We start from the raw sequence: 24,749 nt of genomic DNA, 5'->3' as shown, positions 1-24,749 counted from the left end.
TTGCAACCTCTTCATTTATACAGATAAAATAAGGGAATAAATAAATAAATAAGAGGATAAAGAGGCTTAGAAAGGGGGCTGGAGAGATGGCTCAGTGGTCAAGAGCACTAATTGCTCTACCAGAGGTCCTGAGTTCAATTTCCAGCAATCACATGGTGGCTCACAACCATCTGTAATGAAATCCAATGCCTTCTGGTGTGTTTGAAAACAGGTACAGTGTACTCGTATAAATAAGTAAACCTTAAAAAAAAAAAGGCAGAGGTGGGCTAATCTCTGAGTTCCAGGACTACACAGAGAAACCCTGTGTTGTGTGTGTGTTGGGGTGTGTGTGTGGGGGGGGGGGGGAGGTATCTAAAAATAATTACAATAAAGACTTTAAAAAAATGAGGTTTGAAAATCACTGAGAGCGTCCTAGAGAATAGGAAAGCAGAGTGATTATATTAGTTAACATAAAGATTCAGAGTTACAGCAATTGTGACGGTACATCATTTCAATACAAACATTCAGGAAGAAGACGAGTGGAATTGTTATGTTTGAGGCCAGCCTCGTTTTTATACCAAGTTCCAGTTCAAAACTCAATTGAGACACTCTCAAAAATTAGTTACAAGTTTTAGAATTTCTGTATTATTCAAAATACATCTTAAACATTGTGTGACTGTAGGGAACTAGCCAGAATCTTGGAAACATAGTTTCTCTTTATTCTTTTATTACTTGGACTTAATTATGACTTCAAAACTAACTTTTTTGCAGTTTAGAAATAGTTAACACAAATACATTTTTATTTTACTAGCTTTGATAACCACAGTGCCTTCCTGCCATGTCACTTGTCTCTATATCTCTATGTTCATATGTGTTTCCCTTACAATGCGAGAAGATCAGGAAATGGATTAACAAAGAACACAGGATTCAGTGGTGTAGAAGTACCTAAATTGGTTTTAAGAATCTTAAATGTCATAGTCCTTTTATTTTTTCTTATTTAAGTTTGTTGCATAGACACCCCCCCAACACACATTTTTAAAAAGATTCATTCTTAATTTTATGCATCTCCCTGCCTCTGTGTGTCTCTGTATGTGTATGTGTGTGCGTGCACATGTGCCCGCCACATGCATGTGGGTGGCCCAGAGGCCAGGAGGGGGCATCAGCTCCCTTGCACTAGAGTTATGGGTGGCTGTGCCCCACCAGGTCCTGGATTCAAACTGAGTACTCTGGAAGAGCAGCAATTGCTCGGAACCATTGAGCATCTCTGCAACCCTTTACAGTGTCTCCTCAATGAGTCCAGACATGGCTGTCAAGACATATATCTTCCTACTACCTTCCACCAGTCAACCTAACTAGTTACAATTTATAATTGCGTCTTCAAATCTCTTTTCCCCAAAGCAAAAGGAAATGAGAACTCACACTGCCTCAAGTCTCTGATACACAAGAGGCCTAAGCAAATAAGCTGGTTTCTAATGAACTATGACACCATCGATGTCTCTATCTGAAAACATTCTATAGAAGTAACTGTTCCAAACTTTCTTAAGTAAACTCCGGAGGTACTGAACGTCTCATAACTACTGACTAAGATAAAAATGCCTGAGGATACCCGGGGCATTATAAGGTCTTCTTTAAGACTTTCCCGCATCATTCTCTCTTGTGCTTTTATTTTCTAGAAGAGCCTTAAAACGGGAAGACAGTCGCACATAAGTAGAAGACAAACTAGATCCGAGTTAAAATTAACTGTGGAAGCAGTGTACATCATATTGTATTCATCAACTTTAAACGGAAAAGGAAAACTTCAAAACAGTAGAGCATTCAATATAAAACTGGTTATTTGCTCCACACCCTTCAGACAGAGGAGAAATGAGACGTGGCCTAGGGCTCCACGGTATAAAGTACGCACAAAAGATCACTGTGTATCCTACCTCAACTTACTTCTTCATATAAATTTAACTTAGCCTTAAGCCGGTAGCCTCTTCCCTAAATAAATGTAAATACTATATTAATAGCTACTTGAGCAGATGAAGACAGTATTTAATATCAAAGACCATAGCTAATATGAACAGGCAGCAATTTTAATCTATTTCTTTCACTTTGATTCTTTATATTAAAAATGGAAAAGCTGAAATGCCAGTTTGAATAAAGAATTTTCTACCTTCAGTGATTTTCAAACTAATGTCATAGGGATATGACAAAATATGAGTATATGAAAATTTAAATAAGTATCTTTAACCATTACTCCTATTGGAAAAAAATACACCCTCCGTTCTAAGCAAGTTTACATGTTTAAATGATAAAATTTCTGACACCCAGTTTTCTAGATGATAATTCAGAATATTATTCAAAATGTAAGATATGATGAGAAGGTTAAAGCAGGTTTAATTTTTACACAAGGCTAAGCTTCCCTTGTGAGAAAGCAGAGATGTGGTTACAAGTAACGCAGATGCTCCCGGAACAGACCTGTGGCATGGCTGACTCACTGGAAACATAGTAGTGGACTCTACCACATAAACCCTGGGAACCACCTAACATTTTATATTACTGGTCTGCAGCACATGGGAAATCACAGACAGGGATGGAATTCCTGAGCCAGCTATTTCAGAATTCAGAAGAGAACAATGAAAGAGACACAGATATTTAGAGGAATTAAGTATCTGCTCTTTACTATTCCATAACTTCTACTCGTCCAAAAGGACACACACCAGAGTCTTATGAACATATATATGGGCAAAAATATAAAATAAAATCAAGAAATATTTACTAAATTACAGTGTACTTTCCCTTAGGAAACCAACAGCCAACCAAATAAGGTAAACAAACATTAACCACTATGCATGTGTACATGATTTTAAGACTATCATATTTATATGCACAAACCCTTCAAAGCTTAAAAACTTTATTTATACGAGTCTTGCCTATGTCAGTTTATATGCATGTATGTGCCTGCGGAGGCCACAAGGAATTGGATTCCACTGAGCTGGAGTTACGGGTGTGGTGTGGACCAACCCAGGGTCGTGTGCAAGAGTAGTAGATGCTCTTAACTGTTAAGCCATCTCACAAGCCTACCTTAAAATTGGTATACATCAAGATAATTATTACTGAGTCATTACAAAAATAATTTGTCAGAATATATACTTCTCAAAGTTGAGGCATATAGTAATAAATTAGCTTTACTCTCCCTGAAAACTCAAGTTTTAACTTCCTTCCTTTCCTTGCCATCACTCTTTTTCAATCTGGAGCAGTAGCTGCCCCAGGTGGTGTCTCCTGTTCCTTTGTTATTTGTGAAGGAAGTTGAATCCTCTGATTACAGACTAGTATTTCTTGTTCCTGGTTTAATCTGTCATTTCTCGGATATGCTCACCCTCTAGTAATATGCATCAGCAGAATCAAGTTAAAAAGAAAAGAAGCAAGTGGCAGCCTTTCCGGTTCAATAATTTACATAAGGCAATATTGTGTTGTTGCGGATTATATTTTTTTCACAATAAAACATTAAAGTATGCTGTGATCAAAAGACCATAAAGGGAGTGGGGATATTACAGTGACAGAGAATGAAAAAACGGGGTGTCAGAGAAACTGGGAAAGTGCACTCACAACAAAGCACAATCATGACGCCTTACAACAATTCCATGTGTGGAAGCAGCTAATTATTCTTATTAAAGGAATGTGTAAGAGATCAGGAACAATTTGGAAACCCTTTTGAATTTGGATCTATACGTTTCTAGAGGCTTTAGTACGTCCCTTGGAATGTGTGCCAGCTATGTGCTCCAGCAGGACTGCTTACTGCCACATAATCACATCCATCATTTGGTTCAGGGCAATCTCAGAGAAAATTCTGGAACGGATGTAGAAGTCTGAAGAAACTATCTTCAGCATCTGTCTACTATTCTATCAGTCAGAATGCCTTTCATTTATTTACACGTCTGCTTCCCTAGGTGGCAGGGCACTGAGAGCAGCAGTCTGCTTCTATGTTTCCTTTCTCTCAACAGGGCACAAAGTTCTGTAACAGCTACCTCATGGAAATGAGCTGACTGAAAAACAGTAACTTCTGGTTCTTGCATAATTATACAACCAAAAGCAAAATTATCTGTTACGTACTAAGAAACATAAGTGATTTGAGCAATAAGATAGTTTGTTTACTTAAAATATGAAGAGTACTTTTTCAAAGACTATCACTGAAGTAATTCAGAATGAAACTCAATGTTTAACGTGAGAAACTTTAAAATACAGTTGGGAGGTTAAGTGCTTTCTTTTTACTTCTCCAAAACCAGAGGATGAGCAGTAATGGCAATAAAAGCTATCGACATTTTGCACACATTAGTCATGTGTTATCTCTCCTATTCTTCAAACCAGCTTTTAGTATATAATTATGTACATTTTACAAATTAGAAAAAAACGAGACTTAGAGAATTTGCATGAGTTGCTAAAGATTATGAATAGCAAGAAAAAAAACCTCAAATCTATTTGTGACCTTTAAAAATAGAGTTTTTCATTATAAGTAAAAGACCCTTTATGTGATTCAAGAATTAATTGACCTGAGCAGAAATTTGTTCCCCCAGTTTTTAAGACACTGAGTTTTTAGGAACTCAGAAAAAAAACTATTGTTAATATCCTGTTAATAAGCAAACTAAAATTTCAAGCAAATGGAATCTTAAAAAATAGAATAAGCACAAAAATGAAGGTAATTTCATATACAGCTCTTAAATGTTCACTGGATCAGGTAAATGGAAGCTTCCTAATATGTTGTGCTATCAAGTATGTATGTAGTAATGATGCTTTTAATATCCTTGTCAGTTAACAAAAAGTAAGTAAATAAAAGATTGGAGCTAGGAATAGTCATGTATGCCTTTAATCCCAAGATTTGGGAGGCAGAACTGGAGAGTTTGAGGCCAACTTAGTCTACATTTGTTAGTTCTAGAACAGCCAGAGCAACAGAGAAACTGGTTCCAAAGACAAACAAACAAAGCAAGTTGCTAAATTTTCATAGTATAATTTTTAAGCTTGATTCTCACTTGAATGAGTTAGTAGGAAAAAGTAAATAAAAGTTGTAGCTCCAAGCAGCAAGAGCAGTTAAGAAGCTTGGTGGCTGCTCTCCCAGAGAACCCAAGTTCAATTCCCAGTATCCAAGTTGGACAGATCACAAATGCCACCTGAAACTTCAGCTGTAGGCATTTAATACCCACTTTTGGCCTCTGTGTCAAAACACAAACACATTTTAAAAAGATGATAATCTCCAAGGTATTGCTAGTGATTCCCTCTGGAGGAGATGACTTACATTTTCTGCCATTAATACATACCCTTCTGTATTAAAATCTCTCTAGTATACCATGACACTGGAACATATGCCAGCCTAAACAAGCCATAAACAGTGACAACAATGGACATGATAAAGAAACTAGATAGGCTCATGGGGGTATAAGCCTAGACAAAGAATTAGAGGCAACCAATGACTGCTGAGAAAACTTAATCTTCCCCAAGGATGAGCCTCTATAACTAGTTATACCATGCTAAGGGGTCAGTCCAAAAGGATGTGCATACAGCACTGCAAAGCAGACTCAGCGGGTGTTACTTGTACATTATGTGATTTTATATACATGTAACAATAATAAGTAAAGAAAAAGAAGTCATGCATTTAAAAGGAGTGGGGCACGTAGAATGTGTGGGAAGGAGAGGAAATAGAAGGTTTGGAGGCTGAAAGGGAAGGGGGGAAATGATCTAACTATATCTTAATTAAAATTTTAAAACTTGAAACTACAAAAAAACTGAAGTTAGATTAAAAACTATTTTATATGCCAGCTATAGAAAGAAAAAAAAATCAAGAAAATAGTTGGCACGTTAGTAAGGGTAAAGAAACAAAAATTAACCCTTGGAAGTAAAAATGTACTGACTCTTTCAGTGATCTCGGCACACGTTTGAAAACGCACCCTCTCTACTCTAGCAGTTCCCATCTTACAAACGAACTGGAAGCGATGTACGTTTTTACTCTATGCTTCTCTATGGAGTGGAAAAGTGTAGGCTGTAGATAGTTTTGCAAGCATATGCATATGTATAAACCTCCAGTTGAATTAAATTGTGGCTCCCAATAATATTATAGAGTTAAACATTAGGTTCTACATTTTAAAATACATTAAAAAGTATCTGACCCAAACAAAGTCAGTGAATGTCAAAGCCTTATTTGTAATGCTGTACGATGACACCCGTGGAGTGGTATAGTAACTATGCAGTAGAAAGAGCATGCCTAGACACAGAATACTTCCCACACATCTTTGCATCTAATCACTGAAAAATGAAGAAAGGCATCAACTTGTCAAAAATAGCAATGGGCTCTTCTCTGGCCCTCAAACCTCCCATGTCCTCTCCCCACAGCATGTCATGTGCTTTCCCATCTCTTTCAAATCCGTGGCCTCATTTCTCTGTAATATTGCTACATGCATATTTCAACACATAAATATACAACTAACACCAGCTTTGTCTGTTTAGTGTACTTGTGTGTACATGATGTCAGGGCTAACATATCATATGCACACATACACACACACACACACACACAGATAATATACCAAAAATGTTATTGATAGGAGAAGCTGTCAATGGACGTGTATATTTAAAAGCCACTAATTTGGTTATATTTAATCTATTTGGGTTAAAATGCAAATGAACTAGAAAAGTGTGACAGGTTCCAACAGAACAGCAAGAGTGACTCCTATGTGACAGGTAGCTTTTCCAGTTAGTCTCCATTTCCTGAATTAATACCACAAACTTGAGCGTGATACTGACGTTTTTTAAGTCACACTTGAAGAAATATAATTAAAGAAAGCAATCTTGTATGAGATTTTGACGGCTTTGCTTTTTGAACCATTTGGAATAGAAGAAGCATTTGTCTTCTGTACCATCCCTTCCCACGAGACAATGTATGTGACATACTCTACATGATCGGAGGATTTTTGACTTTGAATTTTTATCAGGTATATTTCAAACTGTGTTAACGCTGTGCTGGGTAGTCTGTAAGATCCCGAGGATTACTTGTTAGTAAAGTGCTATTATTGATAAAAATTGAGTAATAAAAATTGAGTAATCAACCCAGCCACCCGAGGTCTCCTGAAAGAAGAATATTGCAGGATGCACATAAGAGGAATTTCTGCCCTGTATTTAGAATACTTTCCTTTTATAAACCCTCGTTTCACTAGAATACTCTAGAACGACCAGTTTCCCCAGATTGATGACTTTACTGTACCAAGTAGACTTTAAGTCCACTCTCCACCCCGTTTTTTTTTTTTTTTTTTAAATAATCTTCTACTAGCAGCTTTTTACCACCAAAAAGCACACCAGATTTCTGGAAACCAGGAGAGGAAGCTTTCTCTTCATTACACTTTCCTGGGTTCCAGGAAAACTGCCAGTAGGAGGCAGCAAGGCCTGCCTGTGGCAACAGCAGTGGCTCTGCTCTGCACAGTAGTTAGCTGCTCGCTTCATTCTTCTGTCATTATATAAGCAAGATGACACTGTTCTCTAATCCAGCCAAAGCTGATAAGTACCATCAACCTGTCACTTCCTACATTTCAAATTCTAACATCACAGCATCAAAGAGTTTTTACATTTCGATTTCTTTTGCTGGCAGCAGCCGGTAGCCTCTCATTCTCCCACGGTGTTCTAATGCTGCATTTGCACACCGGGGTTACTCCCAGACTGAATAGCAGGTCATCCCCTGCTCACTGAGCTCATCTGTGGCCCATGTGCTAGGCAATTTAGATCCAATCAGCCCTTATTTAGCTCAAGAGTAATGAGCAGCATAGTGACACAGACTTAAGCCTGACCCTCAGGACACTGCTCATCAAGCAGTAAAACTGTGACAAAATCATTCATCTTCCACCCGCTGGCAAGAAATAATACTCGCACTCACTGTATTACTTTTCAAGATAAAAAAAAAAAAGTCCTGAATTTTCATGATGTGAGACATTAATTTGCAGAAAGCTGAATTCCCTTAAACCCCCCTGTTGCTATGAGCTCACCAGGGGGAAATAGGCCTTAGGAGACTGAAATGGAATAAAGAAAATTGCTCCAGCTTTCTTTTCATTTTAAATAAGCCTTAAATCTGACAAGAGACATCCTAAAGAGAGAAAAATATGTATCTTGTAAGGTAAAGAAGAAACAATTGAAATTAAGAGTTTCACATGCTAGTTTCACTCCCTACTTGTCCTCAATTTTGTTAAAATGTTAATAAATAAAATTTTAAAAAGTAATGCCATTCTTTACAAGAAAGATGGACAAAGATAAGGATATTCCTTATAAACAATATGGTGGCAAGACTAAACCCATATGCCAGAACAAAATGTGCTTGGAGGTTCTCTAAAAAATACATATTAAAGACAACAGCTTTGGAGTGATAAAACAACACAGTGAGCCTAGCCAGGTATATTTCAAGCTACAATGAATTTAAAGGGTTTTTTGTCTGTAATTTAGAGTGCCTTCTGAATCTCTACTAATCCAAAAACAAATAATGAAGCGATTGACTTCCTTCCCTCTCTGATATCACACCAATCCATCCGTCAAAACAATGTATCTGTGGGCCTCAAATTTTACTGGCTTCCAGTGAGTACTTCCCTTGTAAAACCAAGTCACAATGCCAGTGGATCTCACCAAGTTTCTCTGGGTTTAGTCCATTTAATAAAGTCACAAATATATGTGTATATATGTATATATGTACATATATATATGTATATATATATATTTGATTTTATCTATCGCACAGGTAAAGAAGAGTTAACTTTAGCAAGCCTGTCACAAAAGACTCATTGGTCTTCAACATATGTACTGTGACATGTCTTCTAATAATTATCATCCCGAGTGAACCTTGAGGTCAGACAAATAGCAGGGCAATGCTTTTACCCCATCTCACCATCTTCTAATTTATTACCACTGATAAATGTAACAAACTCCAGGGTGCAGAAAGTACTCAAAGAATTCTCCTCCCTACACAACTGAGCAGAAACAAAGTGGCTTCTTTAAAAGGTCACTTCTTCTGCCCCCATCGGGCATAAAGTTCTCAATCTCCTATCACTGCTCTTTCGATATCCTTTTTTCTTCTCTTCCCTCTGCTGCCATGAAAAGTACACTTTCTATATTTTACCCCACCTTCCCAATCATAATTTTGCTAATTTTAAACTTTTGGCATTAATTACACAGCAAAAAACAACAAACCTCATAAAGGTTAATTTCTCAATTTCCTGAATAGATAACCTTGAAAATATACATCTAAAGTCCCATTTAAAAACTTTACAAAATTTTAAGGAATTAGGACCTGGACTTAAATATGAAAGATAATATACTATAACTGGATTTACTTTTCAAAGGCAAAGTAAGAAGCTCAAGAGCCCTCTTACTCCCAACCTGCTCCCCTACTCAAGTATTAGAATAGTCTGATATTTATAGAGGTGGAAAACAAAATAAAAATGGCCATTAACAACTCAGCTACATACAATAAACATGGTGAGCTCAACTTTTCAGTATCATCAAAACTTTCAATTAATTGGAAACAACAGATTTCCTAAATCTTCTGGAGGTCCTTTCTCCTCAAAGATGCTTAGGAGGCAATAAACAAAGATGAATTTTAAATTTGCCTTAAATTCACAGGGTAACTACATAGCACTACTTTCTCCTTTCAAGTATATATTGACAAGATCCGCGGTATAAAGAGAAAACATTGAGAAATACAAGCCATTACCTATTCAAAAGGGTGACTAAAATAACAGAATACAAAAGAGTTATGACTTAAATACCTAAGTTTCTTTTCCCTCTCAGTCTATCCTTAATGTAATACTCATATGGGCATCAAATAGATTTCATTTGATCAGATCACATGTGTCTGCTTTAATAGACACAAAGTATTATGTGAATTTGTTAAATAAACACTTTTAAGCATTAATATGTACCCTCTGTGGAAAATAATTATACCATAAAGCTGAAAGCAATAAATGACATCAGAGCAATTCAAATGAAATACATTATTCAAGAGTAAAGATACTTGTATAAGCATACATTTCAGAGGTGCTTAAAAGGTAATATTGTTCACGCAATAATAAAAAAAATAAAGAAAACTACCATATACTGAATGCATTATTACAACCATTGTTTTAGGTAGTCAGTACTGTCCAACTGTTTTCTGTCTTTTTTTAAAAAACGATTTTAAATGTATGAGTGTTATGTCTACACATGCCTGGTACCCAAAGAGGTCAGAAGGTGTTAGATCCTCTGGAAATGAGTTATGTATGGGGTCCTCTGTGAGAGCAACAACTATTCTTAATCATCCAATCCCAATATAAACAATTCTCTATGCCATCTCTTCAGCCCCACGTTTCTGCCTGTTGCTGCAGTAGACACTGTCCAGAAGTACTTTCCTAAGACTGTATTGTTAACAAGAGTAGGGAGTGTTTAGGAACCTGCATGTCCTTACTTTTATACTATGTACTCCCTGTAGTAATTATCAAGCTTGCGAGAATTTTCCCAGGAAGCAGAAACAACAGGCACACCTGTTGGCTTCCTAAACTGCTGACCAAGTCCTTCAATACATGAGGCTTTCTGACTCAACCCACGGCTTTTATGTACTAATTTATAAAATCATCTTTCTATCACCCTCAAAATGACTTATTTTCCTCCTGTCTCTGCTACCCTCCATGAAGGCCCCTCATGAGAGGCATGGACTACTTCTGATTTCTGGTTTTAACAATTACATTGCTGAATTTAATCCTTTGAAAATCATGCTTTTCACACATTGTCAGCTGGTTCAGTGCACAGATTCATTCTATTACCTTGGCCATGTTTTAGCCTAAATACTGAGTTCTGATTAAAAAAAAAAAAAAACAACCAATGATAGTCTTAATTAATTAAAGAGAAATTCACAAAAACACATAATTGAAGTTAGGAAAGTGGATGCTTTGAAGACCACAGAGATGCATAATTATTTTTCTATGCCCAACAGAACATCACTAAGGTTAAAATCATATAAACAGACTCTTCAAGAAGGTAAAAATGACAGCTACAACATCAACAAAAAATAGGTCTTTGTAAAAAACATAAGCGTTTATACTGTAGAAGACAATAACAGGAAAATTAATTCATAGGGGAGAATATTTGTAGGTCATATATTTGATGGGTGTTGTAACTCAATAACAAAATACTTTAAAATGGGCAAAATGTATGAAGAGATTTATCTAAAGCTATAATGGTCAATAATCACATGAAAATATGCCCAGTATCACTGGTCACCAGAGAAGTACAGACAGCATCACAATGAGGCAGCATGTCACACCCAAGGTCACATAGAAACATCATACAGCAGCCATACTAGTGAGGCTGCGATCTCTTGGTGATATCTTGTTTATATGGAAGGAAGAAACACGGAATGATATTGTCCCTTCAAGACAGTTTAGCAACGGCATGATTCAACAATTCCACTCCTATACATATATCCAAAAGAAACAACATATTTAAACCTTCGCTTCTAAACACTTGCCAGTAAAGATACGGGTATATAATTTTTTTTCTTACATGACCTTTTAAAAAAAAAATCACTTTAGCTGATGCAGAAAAATGCATTATCGGGGTTGGGGATTTAGCTCAGTGGTAGAGCGCTTGCCCTGGGTTCGGTCCCCAGCCCTGAAAAAAAAAAATTAAAAAAAAAAAAAAAGAAAAGAAAAATGCATTATCTATATAACAAACTTCATTGACAATTCAATAAATGATCCAGACATTAATGCCTACGTATGAAAAAGTACATAACTCCAGCAAAATTCCAAAAAAGCAAATATCACTGAGCTAATAGAATGTAGTTCGTATTACCACATGAATTTACAAATCATGTAAGACGAATTTAGTGTAGAATCCTAGCCCCGTAAGGTCAAAATACTATATAAGAACTACTTAATGACATAAGCATCTGCTGATGTATTTGATACATTCCCTAAATACTAAGATGTACATTACATTCCTAAGAGATCCCTGCTCTACCTCTGAAGCACCCAAGGCTGCAGGGAAGATGGATAACTTGAGTAAGCAACGCATCTTGACTTAATTTCTCAAAGACAGTCTAGTAATAAACTTCTTTGTGGAACACTCTTCTGTGCTCTCCTCCAAATTATTATAGCACTGCCCTCAAATTTACACAGTAGTATATAGGATGAAACACCAGAGGCATTTGGGGGCAAAGCAGAAATGATTCGGTTTATTTTAAAAGTTCTACCTAATAAGGCTTTCTTGCCCTAAACTATTTTTCAGTTACTACAGCTACAGTCCATCCTCGTCAGTAAACAGACACTACTGCTGGGAAGGAGCCTGCATGCTCTCCAGAGCGAACCTCTAACTTTTTCTGAAGCAGCATGCACAGTATCCAGCACAGCAGAGCCTCGAGAGAGGACCTCCTCTTTTACTACCTACCAACTTTCCTAATCAGGCACCCTCAGTTTTCTCCCTGAAGGAAAGAAAACTTGTTTAGAATAAATGCTATCACATCAGTAAAAAAAAAAAAAAAAAAAGTATTAAGTATAGAGAGTATTTAATGGAAATAAAAAGTATGCATCTGAACTCACATATGCATGCATGTATGTGTTTAGTCACATACTCCTCCTCTTCCTCCTCTACAAATACAGTTAAACAGCAAGCAGATGATCCTCTAACCTCATGGGGAGAGGGGAAAGAGGCCAGGGAAGAGAGGCTCATCTTCTAAGAAGTTGTATATAAGCCATATTATAAAAAATATAGTGACCCCCTTTAAGGTTTTAGACATACTTTTAGACTCAACATTTAGTGTTTTAGGCAAACACTTCAATACCTTTAGACTTCTTTGATACTGGACTCTTGTTTAATATAAAATAGTATGTCAGTTGATCAATATCCATTTGGCTTAAATTCATAAGTCCACAATTTCCCTTAAGTGTTAGAACAAACAACTACAAAGCCTAAAAATTTATTGTTTCTTTTTTAGCTCAAAATGATATTTGCAGGTGCCAAAAGGCATTTTGAAACCACTCACCCTTACATCAGTAAAAATGAAAAAGGGGGATGAGGAGGAGGGAGAATCCCATGAGGCCTTATGTGTCAAGTTTTTGCCCAGAGCTAATTTTCATAGCTATGTTATAAAACCTGAAAATAGAGGTTTATAATGGAAATGCTGACAGACCCTTAGCTACAGTGGGCCGAATGGATATAATTAAAGAAAAGCTTTCAGCTACACCTAGCCACAAATGAAAGACTGCCATTTTTATATTAACCTCAAATAACAGCAAGTGAAAACTAGAAATGTGATTCCATAAAGGAAATGTAAAATGCTAAAGCTGACCGATAAACCTACTTGACATTTAGAGTTTTAAACAGGTATTTGGTTAACATAACCAAGTCAGTATTTTCACAATGCTACTTAATCAGCAATAAAGAATGCTCTGGTGAGCCATCAGCTTCAGTTAGCAGAAAGTGGCATATGAAGTTATTATTTCTTAACAGCCTAGAGGAAGCTGCTTCTCCCCTTAATCAGTAATCCTAATTCTATAATTTTATCATAGTTATTAAATGGTTGCTTATTCAACATGCACACTGCACACAGTCACACATACCCTCACACTGCACATACTCTACACAACTGCACATACATTTATGCAAGGGCTGGAACCGTATTCCCATCTGAATTTGAAAACAGAGGAGATTGTTAAGGTAAAGTATTTCATCCTTTTCCTTGGCCAGGGATGCAGCCAAGAATAAATATCATCAATCTATGTAATCCCTCTTCTCTACCTAAATCAAAAGTCAAAGGATTTAGCATTGTTCTCAACTCTGAAGCAGGGAGAGCAGGTGATGCTTTAATTTTTAAAAACTATCCAAAATGTTTAGAGCTTTTCTGTAATTTTAGTAAACTGTGTAATTCAAGTAAGCTACAAAATAAATTTCAACAAAAATTACAGATTTTGGATTAAGAAATCAGGAACAAACCATGATGGTCTGATAACCATTTTAAAGTAAACAATTCTGTATTAATTCATGGGGACTTTCACGAAAATATTCCAAAGGAAATGCTTGTCTATGCTACCAATATTTATCTTGAAAATGATAAAGTAAAAATTTCCAAGTCACAGTCTTTTACATATGCTGTGATTAATTTTAATGTAGATGAGGCCAAATTACTACCCAAGATTCAGAAATTTACGAGTTACCAAATCTAACGTGTAATAGCATTAAAAGACTTGTACACGGCTGCTCTGTCTGCTCACACTGACCTCAGAATCCCCTCAAAGCTCTATTTCTGACATCAATTGTGTAAGATTTTAAGTTCTTTATGGCATTTTTTCTCAGTCACAATTGTGACTCAGTGGTTAAGACTGCTTCCCAGAGGAACCAGGATTGGTTCCCAGGATCCACATCTGAGAGCTCACAATTGCCTGTTAACTCCAGCTCAGGGGAGCTGATGCCCTCTTAGGCCTCCAGGACCTCTCTGGCCTCCACTGACATCTGCATTCATATGCACATACACATAAGATTTTTAAAAAGAAATTTTACAAAAAAGTAAAAAATATACATATGAATACAAAATTAAATGTTACCAATACAGACATGTGTCTCTTTTTCACAGACTGCTCTGAAGAGTAAGCAGCATACACACGGACTGACACTCAGAGAGGCTCACAAACACACACCCTGCTCCAACAGCAAACCTCAAACTCAATCTAGAACTAGTTAGGAAAATTCAATAACACAACTGTAAACTTGCTCCACCTTACATACAGTCCTCATTGTTGGCTGCACTTTTCCCCTGCAGTTCTTACGTGTCTGAATTCCTAAACAGCGTGGGCCCCATGAACAGACCCACACTCTTAAGGGTCTAAAAAGCAGTATTTTTATAATCTTTAGATTGGCTTTGATGCTAAGATGATTTACTAATTTAATTTTAAATAACAAAATTTTGTTTCAATCACAAAAATGACATTGAGGTGGTTGATATGACACCAATAAATCAGACAATTCTTTTGATAAATATTATTTACTCATTTCATTTCCCCATTCATTTTACTGATTCATATACTGAAAAAATACTAAAATAAGACAACCAAATGCTTCCAATAAGCAACTAGTCTTTATTCAGTAGCAAAACAGAAAAGACTCACTCAGATGTACCCAAACAATGATAGACAGTATCAGGTTGGTATACGATATGCAGATTTTACTCAGGAAAGTACTTGCCATTGCTAAACAATACAGGTGATGTCATTAGTTTGGGTATGTGAATAAGGGAAGTGGGGGAGTTCAGCCTAAGGCAGCTAGTGTAGTGCAAGAACCAGTCTTGATTCTGAAATTTAATTGGATAAACACATCTATAATTGCATTTTCATCTATAAATAGAAATGGAAGAATTAATAAAGAAGACAATATTTGCAAATTGTAAATCTTTGAAAAATATACAAATAAATCTACTTTTAAAAGGCTTCTTTATTTTTATTTTTATTTTATGTGTAAAGGTTTTGCCTGCACAGTGGTCTGTACACTTCTTGTGTACCCAGTGTCCGTGTAAACCAGAAGAAGCATCTGAGCACCTGGAACTGTAGTTAATACATGGTTGTGATGCTGCCATGAGGATGCTGAGGATGAATCTAGACCCTCTCAAGAACAAGTACTCTTAACTGCTAAGACACCTCTCCAGTCCATTCACCGTACTTTTATTACAGAATTATCAAAAAGTGTTTCATAAGGAGACTCAAACAAATGTTAGTGGATACATAGCAAATAAAGAAAAAAAATCATTTAAAAATTTTGGCTCCCTAAGTTTAGAACAGAAGCTGAAGGAACACCCATTCAGAGCCTGCCCCACATGTGGCCCATACAAGTACAGCCACCAAACTAGATAAGATGGATGAAGCAAAGAAATGCAGGCCAACAGGAGCCGGATGTAGATCTCTCCTGAGAGACACAGCCAGAATATGGCAAATACAAGGACGAATGCCAGCAGCAAACCACTGAACTGAGAACAGGACCCCCGTTGAAGGAATCAGAGAAAGAACTGGAAGAGCTTGAAGGGGCTTGAGACCCCATAGGTACAACAATGCCGAGCAACCAGAGCTTCCAGGGACTAAGCCACTACCTAAAGACTATACATGGACTGACCGTGGACTCTGACCTCATAGGTAGCAATGAACATCTTAGTAAGAGCACTAGTGGAAGGGGAAGCCCTTGGTCCTGCTAAGACTGAACCCCCAGTGAACGAGATTGTTGGGGGGAGGGCGGCAATGGGGGGAGGGTGGCAATGGGGGGAGGGTGGGGAGGGGAACACACATATAGAAGGGGAGGGGGAGGAGTTAGGGGGATGTTTGCCTGGAAACCGGGAAAGGTAATAACAATTGAAATGTAAATAAGAAATACCCAATTTAATAAAGATGGAGAAAAAAAACCCCAGGAATTAAAGAAAGAAAAAAAATTTTTTTGTTCCCTAAAAATTTTATCCCCAAGTTTCAAAGTAAGCTTTGTTTCTTTTCTTTGGAGTTTCCACTAAACTCAGTACTTTATTCTCTTAGAATTCAATCCAAAGTTATTTATCACAGTGATCTAAAAGTGAAAATGAAGAAAGCTCAGTAATATCCATTCATATCTAAAACACACAGCAACTCATTCTTAGAAATTAATTTGCAGGTATATTTCGAGTAAATAAATGCATGCATATATAAAAATGTTAAACTGTGGTATGATAAAAATACAGCATGATAAATAATACAAAATTCATTATTAGGAACAGGGCAAATAAAGCTAGATACATCTGTATAATAAAACACTCGGTAGTTTTTAGAAGTAAGTAGGTAAGAATTCACATTCCAACATAAAAAGTTGCCCAGAAAATACTACGCAAAGGAAAAGGAGGTTTCTAAACACTACAGCCAACCACATTAGATGTAGTGATAGCAGAGCATTGAGAGCTCAGGGACTCAGAACTAGAGCAGAGCTTCTCCCTCTGAGGCAGCCTCGGGACTGGACTGCTGGGCTCTGCTGTGGGATCTACCAGGTGAACTGAGTCAGTTAGTAGCATGATGGGCTCCACCCCTAAATGCAAATGGCATCTTCCTAGTTATGACGAATAAGAATATCTCCAGAGATTACCAAAAATCTCCTGAAGAACATACCCGTTCCTAGTTGAGAACCACTTACCTAGAGCATGAAGATTAGAGTTAGCACATTTTCCAAACTATATTCACAACAGAAAAATAATTTTAACAATAAAAAGGAAAACTGCTATAGTACAGGTTATAGATCTTTGCTACAAACTATGTAAAGCTAGGCATGGTGACACACACTGTCATCCCAACACTTGGAGCGTAGGAGTTAGAAGAATGAAATCATGAATTCCACGCCAGTCTCAAGTATATCATGAGGGGTTGGGGATTTAGCTCAGTGGTAGAGCGGTTGCCTAGCAAGCGCAAGGCCCTGGGTTCAGGTCCTCAGCTCCAGAAAAAAAGAAAAAAAAAAGTATATCATGAGATTGAGGTCATGCCAGACTAGACTTTGTCTTAATAGCCCAAAATCAAACCCCCCAATAATCTACTCAAAATAAAATTACTTAGGTTTAAAAGGTACTTGGCTGTCTTCAACAGAAGAGCAGAGAAAGAAAAAGATTATGCTACTTTCTTTCTATGACTAACTCTTCTCAAGATGCAAAACTCTTCCCTCCCTTCTGATTTTGATGTTTTTCAGTCTTCCAAGGATGGCAGTTCCTAACTACCATAACAGTTCAAAATACTGCCCCACCTTCTTGTCTTTACATTATGAGAAAGAAATTTCTAGCTAAGCTAGAAAGCAAAGGTAAGTGCTACTCACCATTTATTTAAAAAGTAAATAAAATGAAATTAGTCTGTTAGATAATACAAAATCTGGTGATATATCCTGTGACCCCCCAAAATGTTTTTATTAAAAGACCCATAATTAAAGGGGTTTTTCTTATGAGATTGGTTATTAATTTACTTCTCTGTCTAGTCACACATCAAAGCATTTGAGGATTTTTTTTTTAACATTCTTGCTTGAATATTCTTGTAGAAGCAAGGAAATAACTACTGATGAAAACTTCTGGGTAAGCACATACATATGAAAACTAGTGAGGATTAAAAACATTTAAGTTAGGATAAAGAAGATTAAGGAAGATACAAACTGATACTGCATAAATGTTGAAATTCTGTAAATTAACCTTTTTAAGGTAATATTATGAAGGCAGCTTCTAGATTACCTGCAGACACAATCTCAAATAAAATCATCTATATTAATCATGTTTATTTATATGGGGTTACTCACATATGAATGCAGTGCCTGAGATGTCCAGAAAACGGTATGAGATTTTTGGGGATGGGCATACAGTGTCTCTTGCCCTCTGTTCAGGCTGTAAAACCCTATTTCTACATACAAGTTCTAGGTAACTTTCACCAACAGTGACTACACAATGGTGAAATTTAACTTAAGAACATACTTGAAAAGCAAAACTTACAAAATAACCTAAATGCAAATTATAACGATAGTTTTTATCATCATTAATTTGGGGTCAGAATGTTGGCATCAGGAACTGGCTATACAGTCAGGAGCCAGCTTAAATGTTGCAGGTCACCCCAAATCCAGCGATGAAGGTGACGTGTTGTGTTAGAATGGGAGCTCATCTGGACAGATCATATCAGGCCAGCACAGTTCCACCAGAAAAAAAAAAATTTGGAGGGGAGAGGGATAACAAAGGGGTGGGGGCGATGAAGAAGGGAGAGGGAGAAAATCTGAGTCTTTTATTTGGACTTAGATGTAACCGCACACGCAGTGCGCAGGTAAAGGTGGGCAGGTACACACTAGGAAAGTATGGCGATTGCCATGGCAAAAGAAACACGGTTCCTTTTGTAGCCTAGAGGTGACATCACTGTCATCGCTGGATTTGGAGGTGCCCTGTAACCTTAAGCCAGTTCCTGATTGTAAAGCCAGTTCTTGATGCCAACACTGAGTATACCTGTAAATTAACGTATCTGTACAATTTGAACAGACTTAAAAATATGTCTTTTATAAGTGACTTCTGTTAAAATAATATATTAATTTTAGAATGTACAAATTCAGAAGAAAATATTTGAGGCAGTGGAGATTACAGATAATCTTTCAGCTACAACTTAAAGACACTATTTAAAAAAAAAAATTGTACAGCGTGAGAGGTGGAGAGATGGCTGGCAGGTAAAAGCCTTTATTGTGCAGACCTGAATTTGATCCCTAAGATTCAACAGTGGAAGGAGAGAAAGTTGTGCTGTGATCTCCTATATTTGCCACAAGATGTGTAAACCCATTCACAATCATGCATTATACGAACACACACACACACACACACACACACACACACACACACGATTATAAAGACATATTAAATTAAAATAAAATAGTACACAATAGCCCATATCTCTCCATGGGAACAAAATTCCATAGACTTCTATAAAAGCCACATCAAATTTGAACTGATGGTCTTGCTCAGACTAACTTGACTAAGGGAGGTCTAAACGCAGAGTTCCAGAATTGCACCAGCCTGCTCTCAGTTCACATTTGATGCCTGGTCTGCACAAAAACTTTCTATTGCTTGAAAACCTAATGATTTATACGAATGCAGTAGTAAAACAAACCCTTCTGCACTAGGACTATGAAAGTCTGTCAAAAGTGAAGCTTCTCAGCACGTTATTGGAAAACATACCTGATTCTGGCCAGGACAGCTTGCAGAAAGCTCAGCACGGTCCTAAGTTCAGACTCCCGACAGGCTCGCAGTAACATGCTGAATCCATCATTGAGAAGGTGCTCGTGAGAAGGACACAAGCAGGAGCTGGTCTCAAACACTTCTTGAACACCATCAATGTAGATGGAAAGCTGTGTCCACAGATCATGTCTCTGTACCATTTCATCATGCTTAGACACCAAGAACTCCTTTGCTTTCTCTTGGAACTCACAGGACAGCTTCTCGGCCCAAACACCAATGTCCAGGTTTTTCTGGGCGTACATCAGGAGAAATGCCATCTGACCCTTCCAAACAAGGGTGCCATGAGAGGACATGGAGGCGGGCCTGAGGAAACGAAGGAGGTCTAAGACATGGCTTGCTACATCTTCTATCTCTGCAACAGCTGCTAACAGTAGAAAAAGGCAGAAAAAGTTCTGTAGGCCAACTTCAGTTAGTTCTTCCATCCTTCTTTGATGAAATTTAGAATATATTCTACAAAACACGAAAATTAGTAAGATTATTTCATTAAAATCTATCATTTAAAAATATTTTCCTCCAATATTCATGACACAGTATTATAGTTTCAGCAAATTCTTTTTGCATATTGTATGCATGTGTACATGCATGTGAGCACACGTACAGCAAGTGCTTCTGCACACAGACACATAGATGCCTAAGGCTGGCATTAGGATCTTCCTCAGTTGCATCCCACTTTGAGACAGTAGTTCTCACTGAACATAGAGTTTATCTTTTCAGCTAATCTAGCTAGTCAGCTTGCTCACCTACCTCTGGGGCTAAGATTGTGTCAGTCTCTGCATCTACCCAGAGTTTACACAGATGACAGATTCTAATTCCTATCCTTTATTCACTGAACCACTTCCCCAGGTCAAATTATGTTAACTCTTCACTCTTTGATGTTGCCCGTCACTATTTCTACTTTCTCCTGCCCACTGACATGGTAAAGCACTATGGTTGAAGCATGGGATTCAGGAGCTTTTTCTATGGTACTTAGCTTTTCCCTTAGAACGTCTATCATTTTCCTTACTTCTTCACAGTAAGACAATATATGTCATAGCTTGGATCTCAAAATGTCCACAAATGTCTGAATTCTGTCCTATAGTACAGTACAAGGAGGTAGAGGCATTTCTAGAAGACAGGCCAAGTGACATTAGGGCACTTACTGAGACACCAACCTCCTGTCACTTATTTCTGTTCCCTAACAGCAAGGTAGGTGGGTTTTGCTCTCTGATGTGTTCTCAAAAGGAAATGATGCCTCAACCAAACCAACAGATTTAACAGATCATGGACTGAAACTCTAAAACCAACAGCCAAAACAAGCCATTCCTATTTAAAAATTAATTACCTCATGCATTTGTCACAGCATTGAAAACAATTTCAAATGTTCTTACAGTAATTTTAACTAAACAATTTTTCATAACTTTTCTCCAATATTTTCCTATTTACCCTTCTGAAAAACCGGGTTTTATTTTGCACTTTAAGACAATTTGGGGAGGCAGGTAATTTTTACCTAGTTGTAAAGAAAAAGTATATATGCTCAAATATCTAAGCCAATCATTAAGAAATTTAATCACTCAACAAAGTCTAACAGCTTTGTACCTACGAGCTCACGTGTATTTCTCTTGAAAGTCAGTGACTTAAAATTGGAAGCAATTCTTCTTGACTTCTTATTCATAGATTGCTAAGTTTTGTAGTTTGTATACTTGGTTGTTCGAACATAAATAATTAAAGCATACAAGAGGTTGAATGTTCATGTACAATGAAACTACGTAGTAATTAATATGCTCCACAAAGTAAAGACCTGTTTAATTCTTTCTTCCCCTATTATCATCACTACAGTGGTTAATATATAGTATTTATTGGCTTACTAATGTTATCAGGTTCGTTACAATATTTCCTTAATTAATGGAGTTTTGTTTGTCATAGAAGTATTTATGGTTGAGAAGTCTTTCGTTCAGTCTAGCTGGGTCTGAACTCTGTGTAGCTAAGGACAGTCTTGAAATAGCAATTCTCCTGGCTTACTTCCCAACTCTTAATAAACTGAAGCAAAGGATTATATAATATTACAATTAATTGTAGCCAAAACTGTTCCTAATACTCTGGTATTTAATACACAGAATTTCAATTTTCAGTGATATTAGATGAATAAGAAACTGAAACTTTAATTTATATTGGCAAGACAAAAAAATTTGGCATCCTAGATTAAGGAATACATTTTAAATGTGCAAAGACTCCAATCATAAGTTAACTTAAAAGTATAAATAGTTACACTTCGAAATGTCCTGGTGAATACTCATGACAAAAAAGATACTACACAGCACGTACCTTCCTTTAACTTGTTTCCAAGGATGAGAGCCACTGTTTTTCATTGCTTTCTTAACAACTTTTGCCAAAATGCAAAGAAAAATGATGTAACTGCTGCTGGACTTATACAGGTCAGGGTCTTGTTTATCACAATAGCAGTTCTTCACCAGTGTAAGCATCGACAGTGGTGACTTGATAATATTAGTAAGGCCTTTCAAAGGAAGCCAAGAAATACTGAAGGAGCTATTCTAAATAAAAAATAAACAAACAAAAGCATAATATAGCTCTTATAAGCACAAGTTTCTTAGTAAATAAAATGAAAGCTACAAATACTAATTAGCTCATAAAAGTTTGACCCAAGGTAATTAAATATATTTTATTAAATCGCAATTATCACATTTATCCCAGAATTTGTTTTTATGTAATTTTTTTAATTACATAAAAACAGAGAACAGGAAGGGGGGGAGGTCTTTAAATTTTCTATTTTCCCAAAATGTGTTTTTATCAGGTGATTTGTCCAATGAAACCATGTCCCTTAAAACCTATTTTTTTCATGTTTCTCGTTTTTGCTATGCAATTTTAATGTTTGGATAATAGGCACTTAATATAGATCTTAATTATATAGAACAATGGATTTCACAATGACACTTTTGTATGTATACTGGTTACTTTTCTATCACTGTGAAAAACATTAGACAACTTGTGGAAGGGAAGTCTTACTTGGCTTATGGTTCTAGACAGGATCTACCATGGCAGAGATGTGTGACGGCAAGCAAGATGGCTGGAGCTGCTGCGCAGTAACAGCTCGAACCACAGACAGGAGTTAGAGGAACTGAGAATGGTTTGAAATCTCAAAACATAGCTCTAGTAACAAACTTCCTCCAGCAAGACCATACCTTCTAACCCTATCCAAACAGCCACCAACTGGGAAACTAGTATTTCAATGGCTGAGACTATGGAAGATAAGTCTCATTTAAACCACCATATGGTTGGTCTAATGACATACTCAGTTCCCCTTACTGTTCATTCTGACTCACGAAGATTGCTTGCCTTCACCTCAAGTGCTGGGATTAAAGGCATTTGTCATCATGCCAGGCCTTGATCCCTTGTTTTAGATAAACTTAGATTCCATTTATGATAGAACATATGAGACATTTGTCTAAGTCTAGCTTATTCCATTTACCATAATGGTACTTCCGAATTATAAAAATGTTGGTCCTTGCCGGATGTAGATCTCTCCTGAGAGACACAGCCAGAATACAGCAAACACAGAGGCGAATGCCAGCAGCAAACCACTGAATTGAGAATAGGACCCCCATTGAAGGAATCAGAGAAAGAACTGGAAGAGCTCGAAGGGGCTCGAGACCCCTTATGAACAACAATGCCAAGCAACCAGAGCTTCCAGGGACTAAGCCACTACCTAAAGACTATACATGGACTGACCCTGGACTCTGACCTCGTAGGTAGCAATGAATATCCTAGCAAGATCACCAGTGGAAGGGGAAGCCCTGGGTCCTGCTAAGACTGAACCCCCAGTGAACGTGATTGTTGGGGGGAGGGCGGCAATGGGGGGAGGATGGGGAGGGGAACACCCATAAAGAAGGAGAGGGGGGGGGTTAGGAGGATGTTGGCCCAGAAACCGGGAAAGGGAATAACACTCGAAATGTAAATAAGAAATACTTAAGTTAATAAAAAAAAGTAATAAAAAAAAATGTTGGTCCTTATGGTTAAATAAACTTCATGGTGTATAAACATCAAATTTCTTCATCCAGATTTTATCATATAAGTCATTTTTCATAAAAGATATATATATATATATATATATATATATATGATGATTCTTGCAACTTCTCAATCGTTTATTTATTTTTTCCTTTTCAACTTGCTTTGCTTGATTTGGCTTTCTATTCAAGAAGTTTTTAAATGTCTTTGTGTTAGAGCAATTTTAAATTTTTTCTCTATCTTGTCGCGCTCCCAAATAAATCATGAGACTATAAGATTATTTAATAAGTTTTATATCACAATACTTGAGTAGTTATTAATCTATTTTAATCCTCTGACCTAATGTGGCTACCTCCCAGCCAGATATCTGAAATACTTGCACTTTAGTCCTGGTCAGGCTCTCTCTGCTCACGGTGTGTTCCCATAGTGTCTTCTAGACTTGGCTGAATGTTCTCTTCCCTACCCATCCCCACCTCAGTCTCTCTGTCCCCTCCCTGTCTCCTCTCCTGCTAGGATAGAAGTCCAATCCTATTCTCTGATCAGCTTTTATTGATAAATCAGAGAATAAATATGGAGCAATGTTTATATAACTTGAGTGATAGATTCTTAGAATAAGCACTACAATGCCATGTCCAGAATGCAACCAGATATTGGGGGCAGAGAAATGACCATTTGAACAATGCCAAAAATAATCTTTACTCAGTGCACAATATCATTATGCCTACATCTTTGTTTATTTTTGACCTGGTGAGCACTTTGCTGGTGCAAGTACCTTCAAGTGCCATTAGTATCCTCCTGTGTATCAGGTCCAATGAAGATGACATAGTTCTCCTGTAAAGTAGACTACTTTTGCCAGCATGCTTATCTTTATAGCATGCTTCAATGACCTGAATTTCATCAGCGTTTCGGATGGACATAGATTAAAAACTGAGCTTCTGTCTCAGTTTTTGCAAAATGGGAGAGACATCTTTCCCCAAATGTGAAGAGGTGCAGTAGAATGCTT

At 37.0% G+C, this 24,749-nt stretch overlaps 1 protein-coding gene across 2 annotated transcripts in view; it reads right to left on the bottom strand.

Moving 5' to 3' along the window:
* Positions 1 to 24,749, bottom strand: part of Mms22l (MMS22-like, DNA repair protein) — a 115,946-nt gene that overhangs the window by 52,174 nt on the left and 39,023 nt on the right. For both annotated transcript variants that reach the window (XM_087548841.1, NM_001135780.1), the window contains 2 exon segments: positions 22,046 to 22,272; positions 19,685 to 20,194 (listed from right to left, as the gene is read on the bottom strand). In XM_087548841.1, coding sequence (XP_087404967.1) covers positions 19,685 to 20,194; positions 22,046 to 22,272 — 737 coding nt within the window.

This window comes from Rattus norvegicus, chromosome 5, assembly GCF_021556685.1.
Source record: "Rattus norvegicus strain SHRSP/BbbUtx chromosome 5, alternate assembly SHRSP_T2T, whole genome shotgun sequence".
Taxonomy (NCBI): domain Eukaryota; kingdom Metazoa; phylum Chordata; class Mammalia; order Rodentia; family Muridae; genus Rattus; species Rattus norvegicus.
Note: the sequence above shows the minus strand (reverse complement) of the source record. Positions and strands in the feature narration are given on the sequence as shown.